General features: G+C 43.5%; 1 protein-coding gene across 5 annotated transcripts in view; it reads left to right on the top strand.

Annotated features, from left to right (window-relative positions):
- TBC1D1 (TBC1 domain family member 1) overlaps positions 1-26,946 on the top strand; it is a 245,798-nt gene extending 218,852 nt beyond the window's left edge. For all 5 annotated transcript variants that reach the window (XM_058430019.1, XM_032136088.2, XM_032136087.2 and 2 more), the window contains 5 exons: positions 4,739-4,983; positions 7,070-7,229; positions 14,026-14,195; positions 22,438-22,611; positions 26,466-26,946. In XM_058430019.1, the coding sequence (XP_058286002.1) occupies positions 4,739-4,983; positions 7,070-7,229; positions 14,026-14,195; positions 22,438-22,611; positions 26,466-26,666 (950 nt within the window). In that variant the 3' untranslated portion in view covers positions 26,667-26,946. The remainder of the gene's footprint in view (positions 1-4,738; positions 4,984-7,069; positions 7,230-14,025; positions 14,196-22,437; positions 22,612-26,465) is intronic.
- Positions 26,947-27,265: the final 319 nt, after the last annotated feature.

Raw genomic sequence — 27,265 nt, 5'->3', positions numbered from 1 at the left:
GCTCATAGTTAAGGTGGCTTGAGTTGGGTGTGAGGGGCTGAGTGTGTTCTCAGGAGTGCTCTGCCCACAGTTCCGGCCAACTGCTGCAGGTGCACATCATATGGGTGGTCTTTGTGGAATGCCATCAGCACTAGCTTAGTACTTCCTAAATGGGAGCTGGAGGGCTACAGTGCTCAACACTGGATTATACAAATGTGGATTGTCCAGGAAACGCTTTTAATCCCCCTCATCCACTCTCTACCCACGTGACCCGCCTCTCCCTCTTTACTTGGTGTTTACTCAGGAATGTGGGTGAGTTGTCGTGTTAGCCTAGAAGAGCCGTTCCCAAACTTTGATGGAAGGATGCCATTCACTTTGAAAATTATTGAGTAGCCCAAAAAGCTTTTGTTTCCATGGATAATTCCTATCAATATTTACCATATTAGCAATTAATTAAAACTTAGATTAGTATTTATTTGACTCATATTTATTTTTACATAGCTATAATAAATACATATAAAAAATTATAAAAAATGACTGTTTTCCAAAATAAAATTAGTTAGAAGTGTGACATTGTTTTTACATTTAAAAAATCTCTTTAATGTCTGATTTAATAGAATTCGCTGAATTTTATTTGCTTCATTCATTCTGTTTTGGTTGTTATTTGAAGCATATAAAGAAAAAGCTGACCTTGCACAGATCTATAGTAGGAAAAGCTGGGGGAGGGCCTCACGGACCCCTAAAAGGATCTCAGAGACCTCCAAGGGTCCTCAGACTGACCAAACATTCAGAACTATTGAGCTGGAAGAATGTAAAATAGGAAAAGAGTGTCTCCCCCAATAGAATTTCGTGTAAAACATGGACTGTGTTACAAAGTCAGATGGGTGCAGTTGTCCTGCTTAACCGCTAGTCAGGAGCTGAAGGCCAGAGACTCACGGCTGTTCCCCAACCTGGTAGTGAACCCAGAGGCCTGTCTTGCTGTGCGGTGGGACAGGAAGTTGCATTTGGGAGTCTCATAGAACACCCTGGAAGATGTGTTTTAGCTTGGCCAGGTTCGTGCAGGACAGGTTTTCTGCATAAAGAAAATCAGTGACAGTTTCTGAAACTGCATCCTGGAAACCTTGACCAGTTTGGGTAATAACAAGAGATTTGAAAGTGTGGGGTGTACAGGTGTTTGCTGAATCTAGGTGGTGGTGGTGATTATTTTTATTTGGAATTCAGCTTTCAGTTCTACCTGCTTGTGAGTTCCAAATTTTGTGAAAATTAGTTGCTTGGACGAAACTTTTCTTTGCCTCTGGAAGGCTGTCAGCGAGATTTCCCGGCTTATGTGCAGTGTTATAGTAATAGAGTAATGGCTTTGCAAAATTGTTCCTTTACCTTAAATGTAATTTATTTTGCATTTGTGCTACAGAGCTGTCATAAGTGTGCCCTTTTGTCCTCTTGTTTGGAAACTGGGTTTTTATAATGTGTGTGGTCTATCTGAAGATTATTGCCCATTATTGAACACCATTCATAGCAACCATTTGCGTTAGGCATTGTACATGTACTCTCCACTCTGCAAACTATGTGTTCTGCCCCTTTTTAAAAAGAGGAAGCTAAGGTTCAGAGAAGCTAGGTAGTCCATTCTGAGCTTCACGTGCCAGAGGCCATTTTGTACTTACTTCAAATGCCATTGCAATAAATGCCTATCAGAGAGTTGTTCTTAGCATAAGGGGCGCTACATGTAACTTTTTACTAGCGAAATGGATGATGTTCACGAGCTGTGGTTGATTAGAAAGGCGTCCAGACCCTAGCACCAGGGACTCTGGAGCAGAACTTGAGGCCAGTGCCTGTCGGGCCTGGTTCCCCACACTCCATCTGTGTGACCTGACTGTGGATGGCCTGGCTCTGCCATTAGATTGCCATGGTGCCCTCCTCTGGTTGAACCTTTCTCGAGAAGTGCTTGTTGGAGGCCTGAGTGCAGAGCCTGTGAGAAGCCCTGTGTGGTTCCTATTGCCTGTCAGCTCGCTGATAAAGGTCATAGGTTTGGCAGAATTTGGCCCAAGGTTTGCTTTCTCATAACGTACCACTTGGTAGCAAGGCCAGGAGGAAGGTGGCTATAGCTATTTCTGGAAGCTGCGTAGGGGGCTGCCTCCCCCTAAATTGGTACATAATTTGCAGGGCCTATTGCAAGATGAAAATGCAGAACTCCTTCTTGAAAGATTATTAGGAATTTCAAGACAGAGACAACAGAGCATGAAGCCTTGTGCGAGGTCCTTCTAAGCACAGAGCTAGTGTGACTGCACAGAACACACAGCCATGAAGCCAGCTCTGCCCCCACCATCTGACCACTCTTAAGTGGCCAGTTAGCATAGGTCACTCCCCACCCTGCTAGGCCCACCCTCTTAGGGATGTTGTGAGGCTTAAGTAAGAAATAGCCACTCTACAAGCAGTGTCAATTAGCATGGGCTCTGGTTTCTGTGTGAGGTAGTTTGCTAACATGAGAGGGTATCTGATTAGCTAAAATGATAACACGGACAGATTAAATTCAAAATAACTAAACCTTCCATGTGTTCCTTTATGCCACATGACTCCTGCGTATTCTGCTACCAGCACCTGTTTGATACCAGAGGGAGGGGGTCCATTCGGGATGGGACAGGAGCATCAGCAGAAATGTGGAGGTGGGGAAGTGCTCCATCTTCTTGGAAGCTGAGCTGGCAAGGGTAATGGAATGAAAGAGATTGTGAATATTTTTGAGACTATAAGGAAACCAATACCCTGGTGTTGCCCAGTACAGAAGCCACATGTGGCTGTTAAGCACTTGAGATGTGGCTACTCCAAATTGAGATGTGCTGTTAGTATAAAGAACACACTGGATTTCAAAGACTTGGCATGAAAAAAGAATGCCTAATGTCTCAGTATTTTTATATTGATGATGTTGAAGTGATAGTATTTTGTATATGTTGGGTTTAACAAAATATCTAATTAAAATTAACTTCACCTGTTACTTTCTAATGTGGCTGCTAGAAACTGTTACATCCTGCATGGGGGTCACATTCCAGTTCAGTTGCATGTGCTGCTACTGATTGTTCTACTTACACACACACACACGCGCACACACACACACACATACACACATACACACACTCCTGCACACAACCCAGAGGGGTCAGATCCGAGACCCCAGGAGCCCCCACTTCTAGTGCCTAGGCTAAGCCCTGGAGTAGAAGATAAAGCTGGGAGGGTGGGTAAGGAGGTGAGTGCATGGAGCTCCAGGCTAACAGAGTGGAGAATTTGTTCTTTGAGCACTGGGGAGCTATGGATTGGTTACTAGCAGCAAGGTGACTTGTGCAGGGTATATCTGGGGGAGATTTATTGGGGGAAGAGGTAGAGGAGGCAAGAAGTGAATACAGAACGAGAAATCAGGACAGTAGTTAGGAGACTGTAGCCTTCCTCTTGAATCAAATTCAGATAACACATCTGGACTGATGAAACTCTCAGGAAGCTGAGGAAGAGCCCATGAAAGTGTGTTCCTCCCTGTGCTGAGACCGAATAATTGCAACGAACAATTAACATGTGGCCTAGATGCACCTTTTGCCTTCGCTGATCCAGGCAGGTTCATAATTCTCACCTGGGCCCAAGCTTGGCCCTGGCTGCCAGCTGCCTGGCTCCAGATGTTTCTTCTTTTAATCGTTTCAAGTACTTCTCTGCTCCCTGGAAACAGGCACTCCCATCAGTCACGTTCCAGAGGAGGAGGAAGGGGAATTTGACAAGTATCAGCTACAAAAGCCTCCTGGACAAAAGTCCTTTAAGCCCTATTTGAATAACAGTTTTTTGTGAAAATAATCAGGATGTTGAGAGCTTTTTTTTTTTTTTTTTTTTTAACTCTTTTTGGAAGGTAACTTTTGTGAAAAGAAAACACCTGCTGCTCCTCAGGCTGTTTCAAAACACTGCCTATGGTTTGAAAGTACAGAGATATGCATGTGGTGTGAAGCATTTGCAGGCATGATATGTGTAGTCTGGGGAAGTGTTTGTAGCAAGGCGAGGCCTTTTAGCTGCATTTAGATGATGCTGGGATTGGGGTGGGCGCGGGGTGCAGCAGTAGGGAGGAAGAACTATGTGTGTTCCTCTTGAGAATAGGGGTTATGTCTAGAGGATTAACAGTTTTCTTTTTCTTTTTTCTTTTTTTTTGAGACGGAGTTTTTCTCTTGTCTCCTAGGCTGGAGTGCAGTGGCATGATCTCAGCTCACTGCCATCTCTGCCTCCCAGGTTCAAGCGATTCTCCTGCCTCAGCCTCCCGAGTAGCTGGGATTACAGGCACCCGCCACCACGCCTGGCTAATTTTTCCTATTTTTTAGTAGTGACGGGGTTTCGCCATGTTGGGCAGGCTGGTCTCGAACTCCTGACCTCAGGCGATCCTCCCGCCTCCGCCTCCGAAAGTGCTGGGATTACAGGCATGAGCCACCATGCCTGGCCAACAGTTTTCTTTTTTCGATTGAAGTTCAGCTATTTGCAGGACCGAAGGTAGTTCTAATTACTTTCACCTGTACTTCCACCAAAAAATAAATAAACCAACCATGAGTAATTGCGGATTTTTAATTGAAAGCATTATTCCAGGAATAACTGGTCGACCTTGTTTGCAGAGGAAGTGGCAAAGACTGATTGATATTATGATCCAGCTTCTAAAGATTTTGCTGCTTAATCTGAAGCACATTGGATTTCTGGTTCAATAGGCTTTTTTTGTTTTTATTATTACAACTAATATGTATTCTTTTCACAGGGCGAACCTTTCCTACACACCCATACTTCTCTGCCCAGCTTGGAGCAGGACAGCTGTCGCTTTACAACATTTTGAAGGCCTACTCACTCCTAGACCAGGAAGTAGGATATTGCCAAGGTCTCAGCTTTGTAGCAGGCATTTTGCTTCTTCATATGAGTGAGGAAGAGGCGTTTAAAATGCTCAAGTTTCTGATGTTTGACATGGGGCTGCGGAAACAGTATCGGCCAGACATGATTATTTTACAGGTATAGAGCATTCCTTCTGTCTTTAATACAACAAAATGCTAAGAATTTTCTTATCCCTCTCCAGATGTGCCTCAGGAGCTTTTTCACCATCAGGTAGCATTGTAATAGCTGTCACTGCTGATAAAGGACTCTGTGCTAGGCATTATTCCAAGCGCTTCATCTGCACTTCCCTCTAATAACATAACAGGAAGACGCTGTTCATCGTCTCAGTTTGTAGATTGGAAAACTGAGGCTCCAAGAGATTATAAATTGGGCCCAGTCACACAGCTAGCAAGTGTCAGAGCTGGACTGGAAACCCAGGCCTCTCTGACTCTAGGGCCTTCCCTCTCGCCGCCATCAGCCATCAGATGATCTCAGTCCCACCTCCCAGCCTCTGCGTCTGCTCTTCCTCTGCCTCACCCCCATCCTTGTCATCTCAGGTTCAGCTCAATGTCACATCCTGGGAGAAGCTCATTCTGACTACCCTGATGTTGTGTTCTCCACTTCCACCTTGGGCACACTGCGTCACATTATCCTGGCTGATTTCTTTTGCACAACACAGCCACTGCCAGAAATGATCTTGTTTCCATAATCATCTACCTGTCTATTTTCTGATTTTTCATAGCATGTGAACTTTAGGAGAGGGAAGGGATCTTACGGTTCTTGGAGCCGAGTCCCTATTTTCTGAAACAGTGCCTGGGTTGAAGTAGGCACCCCATAAGTATTTGTTGAATGAACAGTTCTGTCAGAGAAAACCAAACACAGTAGCGTATTCCAAATACCACGTGCTGCTCTTGCTGCCTGTCAGAGGGAAAACTCTGGATCCTGCTTCAGGAATATTCCTAAATGTTGCAGCACATGTTGATATGTTCATTTACTACCACTAAGATACTATGCCTTCAGAGCTTTAGAAAGTATCCTGGGAGGGAATACATTAGAGCCAATGACTTGCTTTGAGAGCACCAAATTATGTGATTCAAAATCTTTTCACCTTGACCTGTGAACATGGACCACGTGAATGCAAATATCATAGAAGGAACTCATTCACTAAAAGATTTTGACCACATAACACTTTCCACACGTACTGTGAGGTTCTTCCTACATTCCCTTTATTAACTTTAAAGACAATGGTCACCAGGCAGTGGAATTTTCAAGTTTTCTATAATTTATGTAACACACAACTCTTTTGGGGTGGTGCCTTTGGTTAATTAGACTGTCTTTGATACGGGAGAGCCACAGTTGGTGCTTATGGGATTATATTATCTGAGCCTCAGAAAACGGTTTTGTTTTCTTTCTCTCAGTTTAGATAGGACATATCCAACTTGGTGGATCTTAGCGGATTCTGACCCTCTGTAGGTTATTGTTTCTTTAGGCTCAGGCCATGGGACTGCTCAGGTCTGGGCTGGCTCTGGGGCCTCTGTGAGCCTGTAACTCTTGGTGGCACTACTAGGAACTGTCATGAAATTTCTGCCAGAATCATGTCATTCTGTGAAGTTGGAGTTCCACTTTAGTTGGAAAAAGTTTTTATTTCATCTTAAGATGCACACTTGTCTTCTTGTTTTAACTTGCCGGGGATCTGGATATTCCATATGTTATACACCAAAATAAATTATGCTTGTCCTGTCTATTGAGTAATTTCAGGGGTCCAGAGGGAACTTGCTGAGTGAACATGTACAGTGGATTCCTATGGAATCATAAGATGCCCCTAATTCAGTCTTAGTAAAGAGACTGGCTTTTTATTTCTAATTCCTCCAGGCTTGAGTTGTGCAAAGAGTGTGTATTTGTTAGAGAATTTATGAAATGTTTGCACAAGACAGGTGTTTAGATCTTCTTAGCAGAAGAATACAAGGGAACAACAAAAAGGAAGTGGCAGAAGAAGACCCAGCGTTAGCATCCTGGGCCTACACCCAGCCAGTGCCTGGCATCAGCAGGCACTTGGGAAGCACTTGTTGGGTGAATTAGTAGCTGAGCTCAGTGGATTGCAAGCCAAATAGAATGTTTAAAGTTCTAGTAAGTCTTCTCTTACACCCACCCTGTGAGCAGTAGGCATAACTTTATTGCTGTGGCAGATCCCTAATTCTCAGCCCCTGTGGCCGTCTTCCTGCAGATCCAGATGTACCAGCTCTCAAGGTTGCTTCATGATTACCACAGAGACCTCTACAATCACCTGGAGGAGCACGAGATCGGCCCCAGCCTCTACGCTGCCCCCTGGTTCCTCACCATGTTTGCCTCACAGTTCCCGCTGGGATTCGTAGCCAGAGTCTTTGGTGAGCATTAGTAAATCTGTTTGCCAGAACCAGCCTTCTCTTATTAGAGGGGAAACATTTACTGTCTCTCCATGGTGATTCTTATTTTTATACCTGTAGCTCTTACCAGAACAGGGTATTGTTTGATAGTCTAAGATTACTCAGGGGTGGGTTTTGTGACTTTGGAGTCCTCCTTCACTTCTGATAATCACGGGGCTTCCCTAGATGCCTTCATCTTGTGGGATGTGGATCCGAGTCCCTCACCATGAGGGTCTCCCTAGAGCAGACATTTGGAGGACTTGGCTGAGGAGCCACAGGTGCATGTTTCTCATGAATTGCCTTCCTCAGCCACTCTGGGTTGTGAGTGTTGACTGATGCTGACAGTGGGCCTCTGGGCCCTTTCTAGATTCCCTTGGCATCTCTTCCTCCCCTTTCTCTTCTTGCCCTGCCCTTGGCTCTACACTTTCTCCCAAGTCACTGTCTTGGAGACCAGTGTCAGGACCTTGAGTAACACCTCCGTGTGGATGGCTCGCTCTCCCCCCTCAGCCTTGACACCTCATGAAGACCTCCTGCCCCTGAGCCCACGTGTCACAGCCACTGCTACTCCCGTGCCCCCGCTGTTAACCTTGGGTGGTTCACGTGTAAAACCTGCCTTTATAGTCTTGATTTACTTTTTGAGAACATTGTCAAAGTTAGGTGAGTGTTCATACACAAAGCCTTCAACCTGCCTTCATATGCAGGGATAGCGCTGTCCATGTGCGCATCAGGAACCGAGTGGAATGTTGTGAGCACGGTCAGTTCGGGCACAGTTTGTTTTCCCTACTTCAGAATAAGTGATATTTTTGACAATTCAGGTTCTTTTTTTTATTGTAAAGGAGGAGATTACTAAAAAAAGATAGTTATTATATATCAAGTGTTTTTAAGCATCACTTGACAGCTTAAAAACATGTGATCTTTAAAAAATGTGTTTTTAGGATTAGAGAGCATCTTAAGGGAAATGTTCAAAGACATTGATACTACTTCAGGCATGCTTTGGGCAAACATCTTAGATATCTAGATTCTAGAAATCCTAAAATTTGCTTTTTAATGTAAGTGAGCATTTACCCTTCTTCTCTCTTTTCCTTTCCCCCAAAATACTAGATTTTTATTATTCACTGTTATCTACAAGAACCTTTAAAGAGTTTCCCATTTTGTTTTACTATAAGAATTCATGTTCCTTCTTTTCTGTCCCTGGAAATAAAATCACTAAATTAAAATAGATACAAAAAGCTATCTCCTGGTTAAGCATATCTTTAGTGAGATTTCATGAAGGTTTACACCATAGTTAAAAAAAAAAAAAAGATAACTAAAAGCCTCAAAATTGTGTGCTTAGTTTACTAACAAAAGAGTTACAGAAACTAAAATCTCAGGCTGTAGGCTTTAAGCTTTCTTGACAATAACTTCTATGTTTTTGACTTTTCTAACACTGGAAATTAAGAGAAAATTATTAATCCACCTTCCTTACATTTTCTCCACATTTTAGCTATGATTTTCATACAGGGTCATGAAGAGGAGTGAGGATGGAAATGGGGAGGAGGGAGCGCTGTTTGTTAATGGTCTGTAAACAGCTCAGGCATTAAATTACTTGGTTAGTGAAGAAAATTCTACCAAGGCAACCAGGCTGATCATAGACTGGAGGGGCTGAGGGGTCATCACTGAGTCATCCCTGCCCTGGGGCCCTAGGCACTGGAGATGCTGCTTGCAGAAAGTTCTGGGGCTCTGGAAGAGAAATTTTTCCTTCGGCTCATAAATGGGTAAAAAGACATTAGCAAACAAGCAGACTCCACTTTGGAAATGATAGCCCTTCTGTTGCAGAGTAATTTGAAGCTCTCTGAAGCTCACTGTAATGACTTCATAAATCAAAGCTGCAGCCTGTAAAGGTAAGATATTTTTCTGTAGACTTTGTAGGCAGTGGTGAGACTCGGAGTTTCATAAACATTATGCATGGAGATGCCAGTGTCTACATCATTCCTGGATCCCACAGACTCCTGCTGTGCTAAGTGGGTCGTTGTCCAGCTGGCCAAGGGCTCCTGGGATTAGAGGCAGGAAGTGGCATCTCAAGGCTGCACTGGCTTGTGATGTCACTTTGCAAGAACTGCTTTTTTTTTCCCCACAGTCCATCCCATCTTTCAGTACTTAAAACCAGCAAAGGTAGGTTTTTGCAAACCATTTTTATTTTTAGCACCGATGACTTAGAGAACGGTGATGGAGATAGCTTAGTTTTATATTTCAAAGCCTGCCATTCAGGCACTATGGTCTTTTTTGGCCTAGGGCCCATTTCATTATAAGCCTTTAAGTCTGGATAAACTCTAAAAACACATAGACCTTTGTTGACTGTTCGCTAATATATATATATATATATATATAAGTAAAATATTTCAGTTTGCACCACCTCAGCTCATATATTAGTTAATAGGTTACCTGGCATTAAGTATGTATCTGCTCCTTGGAGGGGCAGCTGCCAGTGATATGTGCACCTTAACCTTCACATGGTACTCACACCTTGCTGAATGGCAGTTCTTCTACCTGGTGTCACATAATGTCAATAGCCCCTTCCTGTATTTTTCCGGCTTGAGTGCAGCAGGGCCCTGGGAGAGACGCTTGCTCTGTTCACTTTCTCATCACATCTACCTTTGGGGGAAAAAAGAATCTAAAAAACAGGACCTGGCTTGCTCCTGATGGAGGAGGAGCTGCGGTGTTCAGCCCCTGATGTTTTTCTATAGGACGTGCTGCCAAATAGATGAGGGAGGAGGTGGAGTATAAAAACTAAAGGTTTGGCAAAAAACACAGAAGCCACCTGCAATGTAGTGAAGGCTTCAGAGAGACTTTAGGATGAAAATAGACTGAAAACAAGATTGTTTCTGTGGCCAGGAAAATCTCTAGCTATTCAGGTAACATGATGCCGCGTGATGATGAGTGTGTGTTCAGTCTGTCTGTGCTGTTGTTCTGCACGGCATTGTCATGAGCCTTCAGCATCCCCTTTACTCGTTACTCATAGAATGTAGGGGAGCCACAACTGGAGGACTGCAGCCTTCCAGGAGAAAGTTGAGAAGGCTCAGCCTTGACAAAGACAAAGGCGGCTGGAAAAGAGATGCAGTGTAAGCTCACATAGGAAGATTGCACTTTGAGATCATGAAGTTTAGTTTCAAATAGAGTTCCAATACACAGTAACGCAATAAGAGGGTTGCTGAAATGTCCTCAAAGAAAAGCAGTTCCTTTGTGTTGTTCTCAGCAAATACAGTGCAAAATAATAGAGTCAGCTGAATTTAAGATTCCTATTTCCTGCCTGGTAAAGTGTCTTGCCTGTTTCTAGGTGGCTTGAAAAAGGAGAGGAGAGAAGGAAGAGGCAGGAGAAAAGTCCCACTGAAAGGACGTGGGCTACAGTGTAGTGAGCTAGGCTACTGCCGCACTGTGCTGGGGGGCTCCGGCGGTTCACTTTCTCCTAGGGAGGTTTTCAAATGCAGGACATTTGCTCACTTTTCCAAGGAGAGTTATTGTTTTTTTGTTTTGTTTTGTTTTGTTTTTTTAAAAATTCCAGAATGTAAATATATAAGGATACTGGAAGACAGGCAAAATAAAAATAATTGGTTTGGGGCAGTGGGTTTATAGGTAACATTTTTCTTTACTATTATTTTAAAATTAGATGTAATTTTAAAAATTTCCAAAGCCAAAAAACAGTACAAATTCTTTAAAGGATGTAGATGTTGCCCCCAAGTGTCATCAGACAAATTTAGGAGGCCCTTCCTCCCAAGCAGAGCTTCCTGCAGTCCTTCCTTCAGCTCTTCAAGCACATCCTGCATCGTGCACCCAAATGATCTCCCGATTTAAGACCCCCCGTGTCTCACACAAGCTTCTGGGGCTGAACTTTCTCGGGCCTTGAGGGATGGACGCTTTGAATGGGAGGAGTGGTGGTGAGTGGAGCATCTCTGGCAGCAGGCATTTGGGAGTCTCTGGAGTCTCTGGCAGGAATCAATCAGCGTAGTCTCCAAAGGTGGCCTTCTCTGACACTAACTAGCCCTTGCAGGGATCATACCCATAACCTGCATCTCATTAACATCATCTCCTTACCAGTGCACTGACCTAGTGAGAAAAGGAACAATAAGCATTCAGCGATTCCTGCGGTGCTCCAGGGGAAGTTAGAATTGCTTGGCTGGGGCAGAGGCCCCTGGTGATCTGGACCTGCCTGCCCCCATTTGCCCACCTTCTGCCCTGCACAACCAGTGCCCCTGCCTTGCCAGCCAGACTGTTTTTCAGGCTACTGCACACCTCCCTGTATTGACACCCTCTTTTCCTTTTATTCAGAGTATTAATCCCTGAGGTCTGACCTAGGAAATTTTCATTGGTTCTTCAAGCAGTCACCTTTCCGTGGGCCTTTTCTTTCCTCTTTGTTCTCGTAACACCCTGGGCATAACTCTACCGAACCAGAACTCCTTGGTGTCTCTGCAGCGTGTTCTTTGTGTTTTGCTCATAGCTTAATCTCCAGAGCCTAATACAGTGCCTGATGTGTATTAGATGCTCAATGGATGCTCATTAAGTTAAAGTAGAAGACACCTCTCAGCAGAGTTCTCTTAAGATGTTGTGAATAGCATTAGGAAAGAACATTTATTTTTTAATTACATTAAATACAAACAGATTTAATAAAATAAATCATATGCCCAGGGCTATGTCTTAATTTTTTAACATATCAATAAAGAGCTTTAAAACACATAACACCACCCCCTCCCCTCCAAATTTCCTTTCCTTTCCTTTCTGGGAAAGTCTCCGTTTGGAATCATAGGAAGCACTTACTAAGTTGATTTATTGTAAAAAACCAAGATCCTAATAAATCTCAGAAGATCTGCTGTTAACCTAAAGAGACCACTGATGTGGATTGTGTATTTGGTTGTGCTCACAAAAGTTTCCCAGTAATCATTTATTTTAATTGGTGTAGATGTGGTGTACATAATTTAAGGCACTTATCCCTCCGAGAGTAGAGACCAAGCTATAGAAAATCATTGGTGTGGGAGGGAAAGCCTTTCCCCAGGATCCCTGCAAAAAAAGGTCTTGATTTTTATTCTGAAAGATGCCCTCATTTTTTGTTCAGCTATAAATATTCATATATTGAAAGGAGGTCTAGGAAGTCTTACTGTTTAAACCACTGAAACTTCAAATTTACTTCAGAGTTTTGTTTCTGGAAATGTCATTTCTGTTTAAAAATACATCTTTGTTAAATAGTATTATTTTAGATTTTTTTTTATTTTCTGTAGTGGGGAATTATACAGGTAGACTACATTTTATAAACCAGATATTTCAGAGGAATATTCTTTGACTGGCCTGCCTTGGTGTATGTAACACTTACCCTAAAAAGCTCAGATTTCAAAGACACAGTTAGTTCCCTAGTATATCTTCCCAGCCTCAACAACCAGACTTAAGAAGGGAGTGAAGGATTCATCTTTCCCACTTTCCTGCGGCCACCCTGAACCATCAGTAGTTGTGATGTTTGTGGAAAGAGTGTGAGCCCTGAGCTGGGTGGGAGAAGCAGGCTGGTCTCAGTGCTGGCATGGCTTAGGGCTGCGCCCATCTCAGCTCACATGCTTAATTAAGGGTTTTGTGGCGGTCGCAGAGGATCTTGAGGGCTGTCCCAGCCAGCGGGCTCCTAGGTCTGTCATCTCTCCCTGTGCTTTGTTCAGAAACTACAGGGATTCAGTTTCCCATTTGCACAGCAGCAGCCAGTCTTTGCTTTTCTGTTTCTTCGTGGCTTTTAAATGTTATCATATTAACCATCTAGAGAGGCATCCTGCAAGGTTATTCCTCTCACTTGCTTTTGCTTTCCTTGATTTGATGAAATTTACAACTTCTTTATCTCTTCCATTATCTTTCAGCCAAAAGAAAGAGCGAAAAGAAATACTGACACCTGCCTCTAATTGTTTTTCTGCTCTGATTTTTAAAATTGTTTTTTCTTATATTATTATTCTAGTTATTAGGTAACTTGCCTCAGTTTAGTCACCCGATAATTAGTTATCGTGGCTCTGCTTTAATGCCAGGACATTTGACTCTTTTTTTCCCCAGCAGCTTCAACTCTGTGAGGAAGGGGAGACAGGGCTGGGGTTGCTGCTCAGCCGGTTGCCTTGACCGGTGCCCTCCCTCTTACTCTGCAGTCTGTATAGAAATTGCATCCATTTGCCAGCCACTCTAAGAACAAAATATGGCCAGAACTAGAAAGTAACGTTGACAGAGTTCTTGAACTCCTCAGAGGGAAAAATGTTCTTTATTCCATTATCATGTTAAAAATCAGTAAACTTGTATTTAATAATGTACTTTTGCAGTTGTACAGCTGTTTTACAGTTTTTAAAGATCTTTGAATTCTATTCCTTGTTTCAAAACAGAGGAAACAGAGACACTTTTTCATTTACTCTTATCTTAATTTCTGATGCTTTATCTATAAAAATCTTTTAACTTGACCCATAAAAACATGTTTTAGTATCTCCTTTAAAACCCAGGAGCATTCCTGGAAAAGTAGACTAATAAAACCTTTTTCCCTTTCCCAGTTTAACTTTTGAAGCATGTTTGAATTTTATTTTCAGAGTAAAACATAATTTTTAATGTTTATGTACTTTTATTTGTAATACTGTCTTGACAACACTATCTGAGATACCAGGCTCTTAAAAATGAAATAAAGTTTGCAATGTGGGGCTATGTCTCCTGCCCTCCTGCTCTGTGATGTGTGGAAAAGGCAATGGAATGGTACTGCGTGAGAAACTGGTCTGGTTTAACTTTCTGCATTTCTATGTTTTCTCAGATATGATTTTTCTTCAGGGAACAGAGGTCATATTTAAAGTGGCTTTAAGTCTGTTGGGAAGCCATAAGCCCTTGATTCTGCAGCATGAAAACCTAGAAACCATAGTTGACTTTATAAAAAGCACGCTACCCAACCTTGGCTTGGTACAGATGGAAAAGACCATCAATCAGGTATGAGTCAGTCCAAACCTTGCAAATGCTTAAGCCATCCTCTCTTGAGCAGGAACTGTTTCCTACCACTTTGTGTTCTGAACAGCATTCTGCATGATGCCTGGCATGGAGGAGGCATATCACAAACGTGTGGAATGATCGTGTGTGTGTTGTGAGCATCATGGTGAAATGCCACATGGAAACACGGTGGCAATGTTTAGCTGTAGAAACCAGCACAGGTTATTAGTAGTTTCTTACATTTCAGAGACTTCAGCTGTAGTAGCTTGTTCTTCTGAAATATATATATTTATGCAATGATGCAACGTAGGGTTTTGTACATTGAGTGCTTTGATTTGTGTATGTGTGTTGAATGGTTTTAATTGGAATTTTCTCAAAATAGTTCTTTGATAACAAAGTTATGATAGGGAACATATATTCTATGAATTTGTTTCATGATGTGTGTGTGTGGTTTTTTTTTAACTGAATTCAGTTCAATATCTGTGGCTTCAGTACCTCTGGTTTCAGTATACAGTAGAACCATTACCCTCTGAAATGTTAGAGGCTGAGATGTGAGTTTTACTGGGAATTACAACTTAACTGGATGGTGAATGCCCTGGGTTGGGCATGGGAGCAGATTTTGATCCTGTACAGTCTAAGGAAGAACCTTCCGGTAATGGTTGCCAATGATGGAGGACTATGCTGCTTAGTAGAGAAAGGGGCATCATTGGAAGTGTCTAGAGGCTGGGTAGCTATGAAAGCACTGGAAGGGATTTCATCATTGAGTCACTGCAGAGTCAGCAGTCAGGCCTCTCATAAGCCTAGAATCCACTCCAGATAGTCATGTGTCACTTAATAATAGCGATACGTTTTGAGAACTGCAACATTAGGTGATTTCATCATTGTGCAAACTTCATAAAGTGTACTTAAACCCAAGTGGTGTAGCCTACTACACACCTACACATGTTGTTCCTAGGCTCTACAAATCTATACGACATGTGACTATACTGAATACTGTTGGTAGTTGTTACACAAAGCAGAGTATTTGTGTATCTAAACATAACTAAACATAGAAAAAGTACAATAAAAACATGGTATTCTAATCTTATGGGACCACCGTCATATATGCAGCTCGCCATTGACCAAAATGTTGTAATGCAACATATAACTGTATAACAAAAGCATAGAGCAATCAGGCAAAAACAAATGGTGAAATAAAGCTATTTTTGAAAAATCCTTACTCTGGAGATTTCTGTAGTCCAAAAGGAATCCATGATTCCAGTGGATTGCATCCAGATGCAGTGTTTGTGATTTTTCATTTGCAGCCACACCTTAGGTGTTAAGCACAGAAAAAGGTGCAAGTTTGGCCTGCAAAAAAAAAGAGGTTTCATACCAATTGTTAACTTTAGATTTCTGTTTGCACATTGCATATGCCCTTATGAAAGAACAGTTCTTTTCTGTTCTGCACTCATCTTTAATTGAGAGCCTCTCCGTCTCTTTTCCTTCCCTGGCACATTCTTCTTGATGTGGATAGCTTTGGCTTGTTGGGGACTTGCTTTTTGCCAGGTTGGGTGGGCATCTAAAATCTCATTCAGTCCAGGCCGCGCTGCTGAGAGGATATAAAGTGGTTTGCTGACTGACCCACACTCATTCTGCTGCAAAGTGGAAAGGTAGGGGTTCAAACTCAAGTCCCTCTCACCTCAAAGTGCTTTAGCAGCTCTCCTAGACTGCCAGGAGCCTCTGGAGGTCATTTAATTTAGAGTTTTTCCCTGTTTTACCAGGATTCTAATACTGACTTCTCCACCCTTTTGATTCTTTGATTTCTGGCATTTTCATTCATTCTTTCTTTCATTCATTCCCTTCTTACAGTTTTTGTTGCATGTACTTACATTTACAGCTTCTACGGCAGACCCCCGAGAGCCTTGGTTACCTAGACTGAGGGCTATATCCAGTGCCTGTCATGTCACCTTGCTCCTGTCCCTCCCAGGCCATCCCAGCTGACATTGTTTACCTCCTGAGTATTGAGCCTCAGAAAAAAAATCCCATTGTCTCCTATTTTCTGTAAAAAACAAAAAATAAAACGTATTGAGAGTACTTAGGATACATCAGGTGCTCTTTCAGTGCTGGAAGAGTGGAAATGGACACAGCATGGGAAGAAAACAGCTGTGCGTACCTGGTTTGTTTCAGGCCGCTATTTGGCTATTTGGAAGTTGCCATTCATTTTTCCACTGACTTTTTTTTTTTTTTTTTGAGACAGAGTCTTGCTCTGCTGCCCAGGCTGGAATGCGGTGGTGTGATCTCAGCTCACTGCATCCTCCACCTCCTGGGCTCAAGCATTCTCGTGCCTCAGCTTCCTGAGTAGCTGGGACTATAGGCATGCGCCACCACGCTCAGCTAATTTTTGTATTTTTAGTAGAGATAGGGTTTCACCATGTTGGCCAGGCTGGTCTTGAACTCCTGGCCTCAAGTGATCCACCCGCCTCATCTTCCCAAAGTGCTGGGATTACATGCATGAGCCACTGTGCCCGGCCTCCACTGACTTAGTAACTCTGGGACATAGGTATTATAATTCCTATTTTTATAGATGAAGCTGAGCAGAGAGTTAACATGCCCGGCCCCTTGTAGAAAGGCAGGGCCTGTGGGAACCAGGGCTGTGAGGTTGGAGCTGAGGTGTTTGAGTCCAGCTGGACTTAAAAGATGACCTAAGATAGGCTGGCAGACATTTTCCAAAGAAGGCCAGGCAGTATATATTTTAGGCTTCATAGGCCATAACGTCACAACTACTCACCTCTGTGACAGCTACTCACCTTGGCCTTTGCAGCACAAAAAATCCAGGACAGCATGTAAGGGGATGACGGGTGATGTTGCAAAAAACCTTATTGTAAAAACTGTGCAGCCTGATGGGCTTGGTCCACAGGTGGTGGTTTGCTGATCCCTGAACTAAAAGATCACAGCATGTGAGAAGGTACAGGAATGAGAGCAGAGAGCAATTCTCAGAACCTGATGTGTTCAACATTTTGGGGGTATCGGGAGCACAAAAATTTGCATTTGGGGCCCAGGTTTTTATCAATGATCCTTATAGAAAGTAGATCTACCCCCATCTCTGCCCTCTTTCCCTCTGGTGTTTCTATCTGAACTTGACATCTGAGTGTTCTCTGTCAGGCTTTCTGCTTTCCCACTGCCCCCTCCCCTCCAAAGGGTGCTGTAGTCTTAAGTCCTACACAGAAAGCAGACATGGGGTCCAGCATGATTCCTCTGCAGCCTTAGAGATCCCCCAGGCCCAAATCTTGGGGGTCTTCAGAGTAGATGTAATGGATGCTTCTATTGCAGATGGTGGAGCATACTGCCCTGTGTACAGATGGGGTGGGGCAGGGAGTGAGGGCATCTGGGTGGTCCTCTGTGATAGCCGTGGTTCCATTTCATTAAATGCCCTCCCTGTATAGATAGTCTCAGCCTGAGCAGCTGGGACACAGCTGGATCCTGGATGGAAGAGGTGGCCAAGGACAGAGCTCTGGAGCTCTGGCTCAATGTGGACAGGCTGAAAGCAGCCAGAGAGGGCAATTCCAAAAGTGACAGGGCCCAGGACAGAAGACCAAGGGTGTCTGAACCCTTTGTGGCAGTGTACTTACCAAAGGAACTGTCCATTGAATAAACCATCTACATCTTCTGACCCAAGAAGAATGGAAACTTTGGGAATAATTAGTAACAAAGGAAAGGAGGTCAGAGTTGTATTCTTGTCACAGTGGGTGCTCTGTGCCTGTGAAGTCTCAGCTCAGTTTAAGGAAGAAAAAGAGGAAGGGTGGCTTTGGGAGGCAGGGCAAATAGCCTATTTTCAGCATCCTTTAGGCTCCACTCAGAGCATGGCCTCAGCCCAGCATTGTCATCATATCATGTCAGAGCTTGTTAGAAACTCAGCATCTGAGGCCACACCCCAGACCTGCTGAATCAGAATCTGCATTTCAGCGAGATCCCCAGGGGATTCGCATACACACAAACAGCTGAGAAACCCTGCTGTGGGCAACTCTGTTGGAAACACAGTGAACAAATGAGCCCCTGTTCCAGTTGAGCTTGTAGGTTAGAAACCAGGGTTCCTGTATTCAGAAGACACACCTCAAATCAGGGGCAAACGTGCCTCTTCTGCCTGTCGGGGAGCCGTCACTTCTTGGGCAGTTTGCACCGTGGAAAAGGAGTAGTTTTGTACAAGGACAACTGGTGCCATACCAGGAGGGTGGGGCATGGCGGGGAGAAGTGGTTTACCACTGGCTTTGTTGAAAATTGCTCACATGTGGTGGTAATAACAAGCAGAGGGACTTTTAGTGGGTTTGATTTTTTTTATAATTTGCTACAGATAGTGCGCCCCCTTGTTGCTGATACCAAGCCGACTGTTCCCACTCTCCAGCCCTTGGTATGACAATGGGACTAGCAGATTGGAGGGCAGGGGGTTAGGAAGGCGGAAGCTCTGTGGCAAGTTCTGCAAACCATCAGGGTTCATGACTTTATTAATCAGTGTCCGTGGACTGTGAAGAGAAATGCTGAGTCTACAATAGCAAATGAGCCAAGAACATAAACAGACAATTCACCGAAGAGGAGATAGCTAGTAAACAAATATCTGGGAAAATATTTGGCTTCATGCGTAATTTAAACTTCTGTAACATATAATGCTTTGCCCTACTAGATCAATAGAAAGACATTTCTCCATGCCAGTACCCAGCACCAAGGGTATACTGTATGCGGAACATTAGCATGTTGCTGATGGCAGTGCACATTGATTAGTGGCTCTTGGGAGGCAATTTGGTGACACATATCCCAAGTCAGTAAAATATTCATACCCTTTGACTCAGTCACCCCATTTCTTGGAATGTATCCTCAGGAAATAATCCAAAATATGAGGGAAGCCATATGTATAAGGATATTCTCCTAGACTTGTCATTTATAATAATAGATATAATAATAGAAACTTGGAACTAGATGTCTAACACTTGATGACTGGATTAATATGATTATGGTAGGTTGAGCTGGTAGAATATCATGAAGCCAGTTATATATAGTGACATGAAAAAGCTCTTATTTGATACAATGTTAAGGAAAAGTAGATAGGAAATTTTATGTTGGTTATGTTTAGAACTAGAAAAACATTCTTTTAGGAAATATGAAAGGAAATATAGCTAGATATAAAAGTTGTATTTGGTAATTTTTCTTTTATTTTTCAAGCTTCCAATAATGTAGCTCTATTGCTTCAGTAACTTAAAATAGTTTTATCTTTTCGGCAAAACATCAGAAGTATGGAAATAGGTCATTCCTACTTTGGCAAGCAGAAAAGAAATTTTCTTCAGTACCAAAATTCTGGAACTTGACTGAAAACTATGAAGAACCTAAGAGCCAGGATGACAGGAAGGCTCTAGATCCCCAGTAATTACGACTCTAGTGGAATTGCTCTGAGATGGGCCAGGAAGAAAGATGAGAGTCAGTCCCCCTTGCAGAGGGGCCGGGGTACCTTGCAGCTTTGTGTAGTGACCAGTGCTCAGGGAATGGCTTAGGCAAGACCCCGGGAGAGGTGGGCACTGCACTTGTCCAGCCTCAGGAGTGACTCAGACCAGAAATGAAAACACCTTAAAGTGTATGTATCTTGTTTTCCTATTAACACCTAGTTTTTAATATTCGTCTGTTTTATTCATCTGAGACAACATATCAAAGGATCGGGTTTTTAATGTTAGGCCTTCCTGCTCTTTCTCTGGCTGAGAACTGCTCCTGGCAGTGGATCATTTGTGCTAAGTGTGCAAGGACAGGCGCCCCTCCCATCTTTTTTTCTTTCCCCAAGTAATTAGCCCAAGGGCTGAAACCCTTGTTCAGTGACCAGGATTCTCCTTTGACCACCAGCCTCATATTGCCATGGTTTGGGGTAAATTCAGGGGCATAACTGCAGAATGAAGGGCCTAGGAGTCTTGGCAGTCAGGAGATCATCAGGCAATTCAGCAGAGATGATTGCGACCCAGGGTGGTCCCTAGGGATTAATGGAGGCCTTAGAAGAGTTTATGGCTTTGGGCACTGCTGAGAGCCATTAACTTAACACAGAACATCAATCTGTAGGAAAAGCCAGAGGTTTTGTTCCTAGGCTTTCCAGGTTAGGAGATCACTTAAAAATAAATCTTTGTGAAAGAAAAAAGTAATAGTGTACATGACATTTATTCAGCACCATATTTATAATTATACACGGGTGCCAAACAATCTCAGTTTTAACGTTTGTGGTTTTTACTGTTCAGACTGTTCAGAAGTTCCATGACGTGGCATCCATTGATGATGGTTTTGCTGAGGTTGAAATGTGAGGGTTTTGTGGCAGGTGTGTGGAAGCAGATCCCTTAGCTAAGAGAGCGCCTGCTCAACCTGCCAGGCGTGTGCTGGGAACTTCCATGAGTTGCCTTGTTTAATTCTCACAGCCATCCTGGGAGGTAGGCACTGTCTGCCCCAGGTGGGAGGCCACGAACTGTGGCTGAGAGAGGTTAAGTACTGAGCTCAAGTCATTCATAGAGTCACCAGTGGAGCCGCAGTTTTAAGGCTGACTCAAAGCCTCTGAGCCAGTTACCTCGGCTGTCAAATGGAGATGATAATCCCTGCTGACCTCACGGTCGCTCTGAAGGACAAAAGAGAATCAGTTCAATCCAGTAAACAATTCTCCCTCTCCCTCTTACTCCCCTCGCACACATGCAAACACACACCACAGATATAATGGATTTTAGTTTTTAGGCATCAAATGACTTTTGTGCCTTATTAGTGTTATCCACTGATTTAAATCAAAAACAGCTGAAAAATTCATTTCAAGGAAGAGAAAATAAGATTGTTGGGAATGGTGAGAAAGGAAACATGGTTTTTGAAAATTGATTCCAGGGAGGATAGGCTAGTTTGAATGCCAATAGGGAGCCATCAGAAGAGGTAGTTTCACACTGATTTTTAACAATATTGGAGTTGCTTAAGGAAATGCAATAGAGAGGCAGTTTCTGCCCTTTTAAAGCCTGGCTTCACTTCTGAATGTGTGTTCTGATCTAGCAGTGTTTTTTGTTTTTTGTTTTCTTTTAAGATGGTCCCAGCTTGACTGCATTCTCAGATCCATCAGATAAACGTTAGGGCTTCACTGCTGTGCTGAGAGGCCCCAGCCCCTGGGGTTCTCTCATAGAAACAACTGGAAAGAAAGGAAATGCCTTGGGCAGCAGCAGCAGCAGCAGCAGCAGCAGCTGTCTTCTGACTCCACTTTCCGCCCTGCCTTCCTTACCAAGAGAAAGTACAGACACGGACGGCTTGAGTCACTTAGGCACTTACGAGTTGTTTTTCACACGTGTGGTGTTTTCGTCACCATTACTATTGTGGGAAAGAAGACAACTCAGGCATCGTTTCGTATTCACTCATCTGTGTGGGTGACATGTGGGTTTTGGCTCATTTCTGCATATTTGTGTGCAAAGGAGAGTTTTTTAGTAAACAGTCCCATTACTTAGCTGTTCTTGTAACTCTGAAAACCCATCTGAACTATAATTAAACTTTGACTTGGTGACTGTGCAAACAGGGCTATGATTCTTTCGTTTCTTTTCTCCTTTTAACCCATAGTTGATGTATCTAACCTAACAGAATTTTCAGAGAAAAGAAGTGAAATAAGAACTAAAAGTAAATTTTTATAAGTCTTTAAAAATGAGAGGTTTTTTTTTTTTGGCTTTTGGAAGATGAGTATCAAAAACCTGTACTTAATGTTACCTTGGAATTATTTCTAGATGTTTCTTTTTTTTTTTTTGAGACGGAGTCTTGCTTTGTCTCCCAGGCTGGAGTGCAGTGGCGCGATCTCTGCTCACTGCAAGCTCCATCTCCCGGGTTCACACCATTCTCCTGCCTCAGCCTCCCGAGTAGCTGGGACTACAGGCGCCCGCCACTATGCCCGGCTAATTTTTTGTATTTTTTAGTAGAGACGGGGTTTCACTGCGTTAGCCAGGATGGTCTCGATCTCCTGACCTTGTGATCCGCCTGCCTCGGCCTCCCAAAGTGCTGGGATTACAGGTGTGAGCCACCGCGCCCGGCCTCTACATGTTTCTTATATCCTTTGGTCCCAAGTAAAATTACCTTCTCAGTGCATAGTTTTTCTTGTTTGTCACTTCTAGTACCAAGTGTAGAGAGCTAAGCGTAGAGGAGACGCGTCACAGGTCCGCATTGTCATGATTGCGGACACCTGCCTGTGCTTGTGGGGGTTTTTCTCAATTTTAGTACCTGATGACTTTTCTTTCTATAACAGGTATTTGAGATGGACATTGCTAAACAGTTACAAGCTTATGAAGTTGAGTACCACGTCCTTCAAGAAGAACTTATCGATTCCTCTCCTCTCAGTGACAACCAAAGAATGGATAAATTAGAGAAAACCAACAGCAGCTTACGCAAACAGAACCTTGACCTCCTTGAACAGTTGCAGGTAGAGCATATTTATAAAGCAGCTTCCTGAATCACAAATATATGGTAGTTCATTAACTCACCAAAGGCAACAGCAGGCTGGACTTTCCCATGACCAGAGGACCTTTCCCACCCTGATCTGTTTATAGTCGGGATCAAAGGTATCCCAGGAGAATGGGTCCTTTTTATTATGGAGCAGACAGATTGTCCTTTGCTGAGGTCAGACAGTCCCAGAGCTTTCTGAGAGGCTGTTTCTGCACTTAACTCTTTTAGGAGACAGGCCCAGAGATGAACTTGGATTCAGGATGCTGTGGCCTGTTAGCTGAATGCCAGCCATTGTCATTACTCAAAGAGAATCTAAGAGCTTTAACTTCTATGAGCAAAACCAGCTAGGTCTACAGAGGGATGGTAAAGGAGGAAAGTAACACAGAAATAAACATAACAAACCAGAGGAGATGATAACTCTTTGTGAGTCCTTGGTGCATATACAAAGATTTGATTAACGAAGGTCTCAGTTCTCCCCTCTAGAAACTTCCATTTCAACATGGATACAGTCAGGTGAGGACATACAGAAGAAAGACCAGTTGAGACTGTGCACGCAGGAGGGTGTGCAGAGCAAGCACTGAGGTGCAGCACGGAGACCAGAGCTGGCCGGGTCCAGCATCACCCCCACCCCCACATCACCCAGGCACACTGCCGAAAAGAACACCTAACTGCGGAGTGCAGCTCTTTTGTCAATCCGATGGCATGAAGCAACCATATGTTCTACTTTTTTCTAGTTTTTTTAATGTCACAAGTGTGTAGCAGTGCTGTCCCTGTTAAGGAATTGTTTTGAGGGTGTTTTAAAAGTTGTTTTTGAGTGGCTGTGGATAAAAATACATATTTTTGCCAAAATTTTTATGGTGTTTCTGGGCTGTCCTGAGAATAAGTCCCATTCTGATCTAAGCCTCTGATTTTTCTTCATAGAAAGATGAGCTTTGCAGACACAAGCTTGGCAGCAAGGTGAGAAAGGCCAGCCTAGTGAGTCAAGCTATCAGAAATGCATTCCTCCCAGCGGGCATTCCATCCCAGCATACCCTATCAGATATGTGAAAGAGAGGAACCAAGACCGAATGCTATTCCTGCCCAGCCCTAATAACCACTCACATTCTGAAATTTAACTTCTTTTTTTCTCCTAAGATAGAGATGTCCTAACTGAAAATATGCCTGTATACAGTTTACTCTGGAAGTCTCAGCTGTCACTCAAGGGAAGTCTCCAGAGGGTGAAGAGCCTCTCTGGCCTATAGGGGTACACAGTGTAGGTGGTCATTTTAAATGGCTTCCAAGCCAATGATAGGTCCCTGAAATATAACATGGTGGAAACTTCTAATAAAGCTCACATTTGCATCAAAGTGTTTAGCTTGTTAAGATAGGCAGTTCTCAAAAGGTTTGTTTTATTGGGTAAATGACGATGTAGCTTTTTGGTGACAGAGCATAGAGAGTAATTTCATGCTGCTCCTGTGCTATTGTTTTTGTGAAGACAGGGAGTTGTGAAAAACTTCTTAGCTACCTACATTCCTCAATAAAGGCATCAGACAGTAATTGGTGATTACAGATGTTCTCCTTGGAATGGTCGTTCTCTTGACCAAGTAGTCCTGCACTTCTGGAAGGATCATTTAGAACTGTGGTCTTTGCCAACCCACCAGTAGTTCCTGAGTCCATGCAGTGCTGAGTGCTGGGGGCCATCAAGTTGAGTAAGACACTGCAGCTCTCAAAGAGTTGGATCTAGGATTGTATTGTGTCGGTTTGTGGTGTTTGGATATAGTTTTTCCATGATCCTCTATGAAAATATGTTTCTCAGATGTAAGAATCTTGCCTCCTCCTTGTACACTTTTCAGACACAGACAAGGAAAGGTGTTCAATACAGTACTGAATTTTCATACAGCTTTTCTGGGGGGCCAAAATACCAAAATCAACCCATTTCCTACCTTTATTCTGTTCGTAAAATTGTTAGAAATATCAAAATCCCATTTCATTCCCTGTTAAATACATGTGAACGTTGTCTAGACGCTGGAGAGCAAATTCTACCACCTGTTTTGTTCAGCAATATATGCAATCATTCAGACGATTGCATAGAGTCTAGTGCCAGATGGAACCAAATAATAATGCGTCACAATCCCTACAAGTCATTGACACCCACACTGAGCCAGGTGCTGTGGGAGACAGGACCGTGTGTGAAAGAGAAGACATGCTTGCTTCTATAAAAGCATCAGTGTTGTTGAGGAGACCTGACATTAATGCAGAATAGCAAATGACCATGCAAATTAATTCACCACTAAGCTGTAGGTTGCACTTCGGAATGCAGAGGGGCTTCAAAGTGATGAGGGTAGGCCCTGAGCGAGGCCCTGATGGTGGGTGGATTTTGAGGATCAGAGAGTACAGCTTAGAGAGATACCCCAAGCGGGACCACCCCTTGCCCAGTAGGCTGACAAACTAAGGCTCTTGGTCCCTTTTTTATATTTTGGGTGTTCCAGTGGCCCAGCCAGAGCTAGCCTTTGAGTCATGAATTTTCTGGCACAAGTGTTGTCACATTCAAAAAATATTTTCTTTGTTTGAAAAATGGCAAAAAAAAAAAAATATATATATATATATATATATACATACATACCATTTTTCCAACCTAAAATGGAGCATGGCAAATCTGGACTGGATTAGTGAGATAGACCAAGTCACAGAGCACTCCAGGATACAGCTGTGAGCTAGGGAACGGGCCAGAAAGGCCTCAGGGACATCAGCATACGTGTTGGAGTTTCTGCAGTTTTCTTAGGGAACCCTTTAATGTCACTAGAGCTAACACACTTGTCACCTGGGAAGCAAGCCTGCCCGAGCAAATTAGAGAGACGAGGGACAGTTGCTAGAAAGATACACCTGGAAGTTCTATTTAACTAGCATTAATTATGTGCTAGGTGCTGAGGATGTAAAGTGAGTGAGAGAGCCTCATTCCTCCTCTGTAGGGTGGAAGAGAGGATACTGCTTATCTCCGTGGCTCGTAGTGAGCAGTCAGTGAGACCAGGCATATAAACCTCTTAGCAGAACACCTGGCCTTTCTAAGGACTCCATATGTGTTGCGGGGTAAATGCCTGTGTTTCTCAACATAGTGATGTCTTGTTCCTCTAGATATCACTAGCTTTACACAGTAGCTTTAGATGGCATGGATGTGAATAAATGCAACTTAGGTTTTCTTGGTGGTTCCTTTTTGAGTATTACTGTGTTTGTAAAGAATTTCAGATTAGAGGATTGTTACTACTTGGGCCTTCACAAGGAACCGTTTTGAATTTTTGTCAGCCTGAAATTGCCTTATTTTGAGTTTTTGTCAGCCTGAAATCGATTTGTGCGTTTAAATGTACGTGCTCATCAAAACAGGCCAGGCTCTGCTGCAGTAACAAAGTTACAAATCTCTGAGGCTTGGCACAACGGAAGTCTTTGTGTTGCTGACGCCGACTTAAGCTTTGTGTCGCTGAAGCATTCTTTGGCCCTATCCTAGCAGTCCTTCCGGTGGTGGTGCCTGGGGGTTTGGGTTCCCTCTCTGTTGTGATCCACCGTCTCAGCGTCGGCTTCCACAGCAGCCATAGCAGGAGAAGAAAATGCCGGGGGCTCTCGGGGTGCTATTAAGGGCCTGGCCCACCTACTCTCGGGGTGCTTTTAAGGGCCTGGGCCACTTACCTGCAAGGGGTGCGAGTTGCCTTCCTCTGTGGCCAGAACTGATGATAAACTGTAGACTCATCCCTGCCGAAACACGGCTCCAGAGTGCTCCCAAGGCTGGACGGTGAGTGGGTGCTGGATCCCTCCTGTGTTAGCACTGGCAATTGTATTCTCATTTCTTCTTTTATTCTCCAGGTGGCAAATGGTAGGATCCAAAGCCTGGAAGCCACCATTGAGAAGCTCCTGAGCAGCGAGAGCAAGCTGAAGCAGGCCATGCTTACCTTAGAACTGGAACGCTCGGCCCTGCTGCAGACGGTGGAGGAACTGCGGCGGCGGAGCGCAGAGCCCAGCGACCGAGAGCCTGAGTGCACGCAGCCTGAGCCCACGGGCGACTGACAGCTCTGCAGGAGAGATTGCAACACCATCCCACACTGTCCAGGCCTTAACTGAGAGGGACAGAAGACGCTGGAAGGAGAGAAGGAAGCGGGAAGTGTGCTTCTCAGGGAGGAAACCGGCTTGCCAGCAAGTAGATTAGAACTCCAACTTGCAATTCAGGGGGCATGTCCCAGTGATTTTTTTGTTGTTTTTAGATACTAAATCTTCCCTTCTCCAGTCCTGATTACTGTACACAGTAGCTTTAGATGGCGTGGACGTGAATAAATGCAACTTATGTTTTCTTGTTGGTTCCTTTTTGAGTATCACTGTGTGTGTAAAGAGCATTCACAATACTGTGGAATTTCAAAAGCTGGAAGAGCTCGAGATCATTCCTCAGGCAAAGGCGTGGGCCCGTCATTCTTCCAAGAGCGTTTGTGTGACGACTACACCCTCAGTGTCACTGGCAAGGTGCAGTTGGCTCTCGCCCATTCTTATGGAAACCTAAGATGATCATTGGGAAGAATTGACAGTGATTTATTTAATTTGGATATCCTGATCACTGTCAAGTGAAATTGATCTCTCTCTTTGGTATTTAAGGAAATTTGTCTTTAAAAAAAAAG

This window comes from Hylobates moloch, unplaced genomic scaffold, assembly GCF_009828535.3.
Source record: "Hylobates moloch isolate HMO894 unplaced genomic scaffold, HMol_V3 SCAFFOLD_17, whole genome shotgun sequence".
Taxonomy (NCBI): Eukaryota; Metazoa; Chordata; class Mammalia; order Primates; family Hylobatidae; genus Hylobates; species Hylobates moloch.
This window is presented reverse-complemented; position numbering and strand designations above follow the sequence as displayed.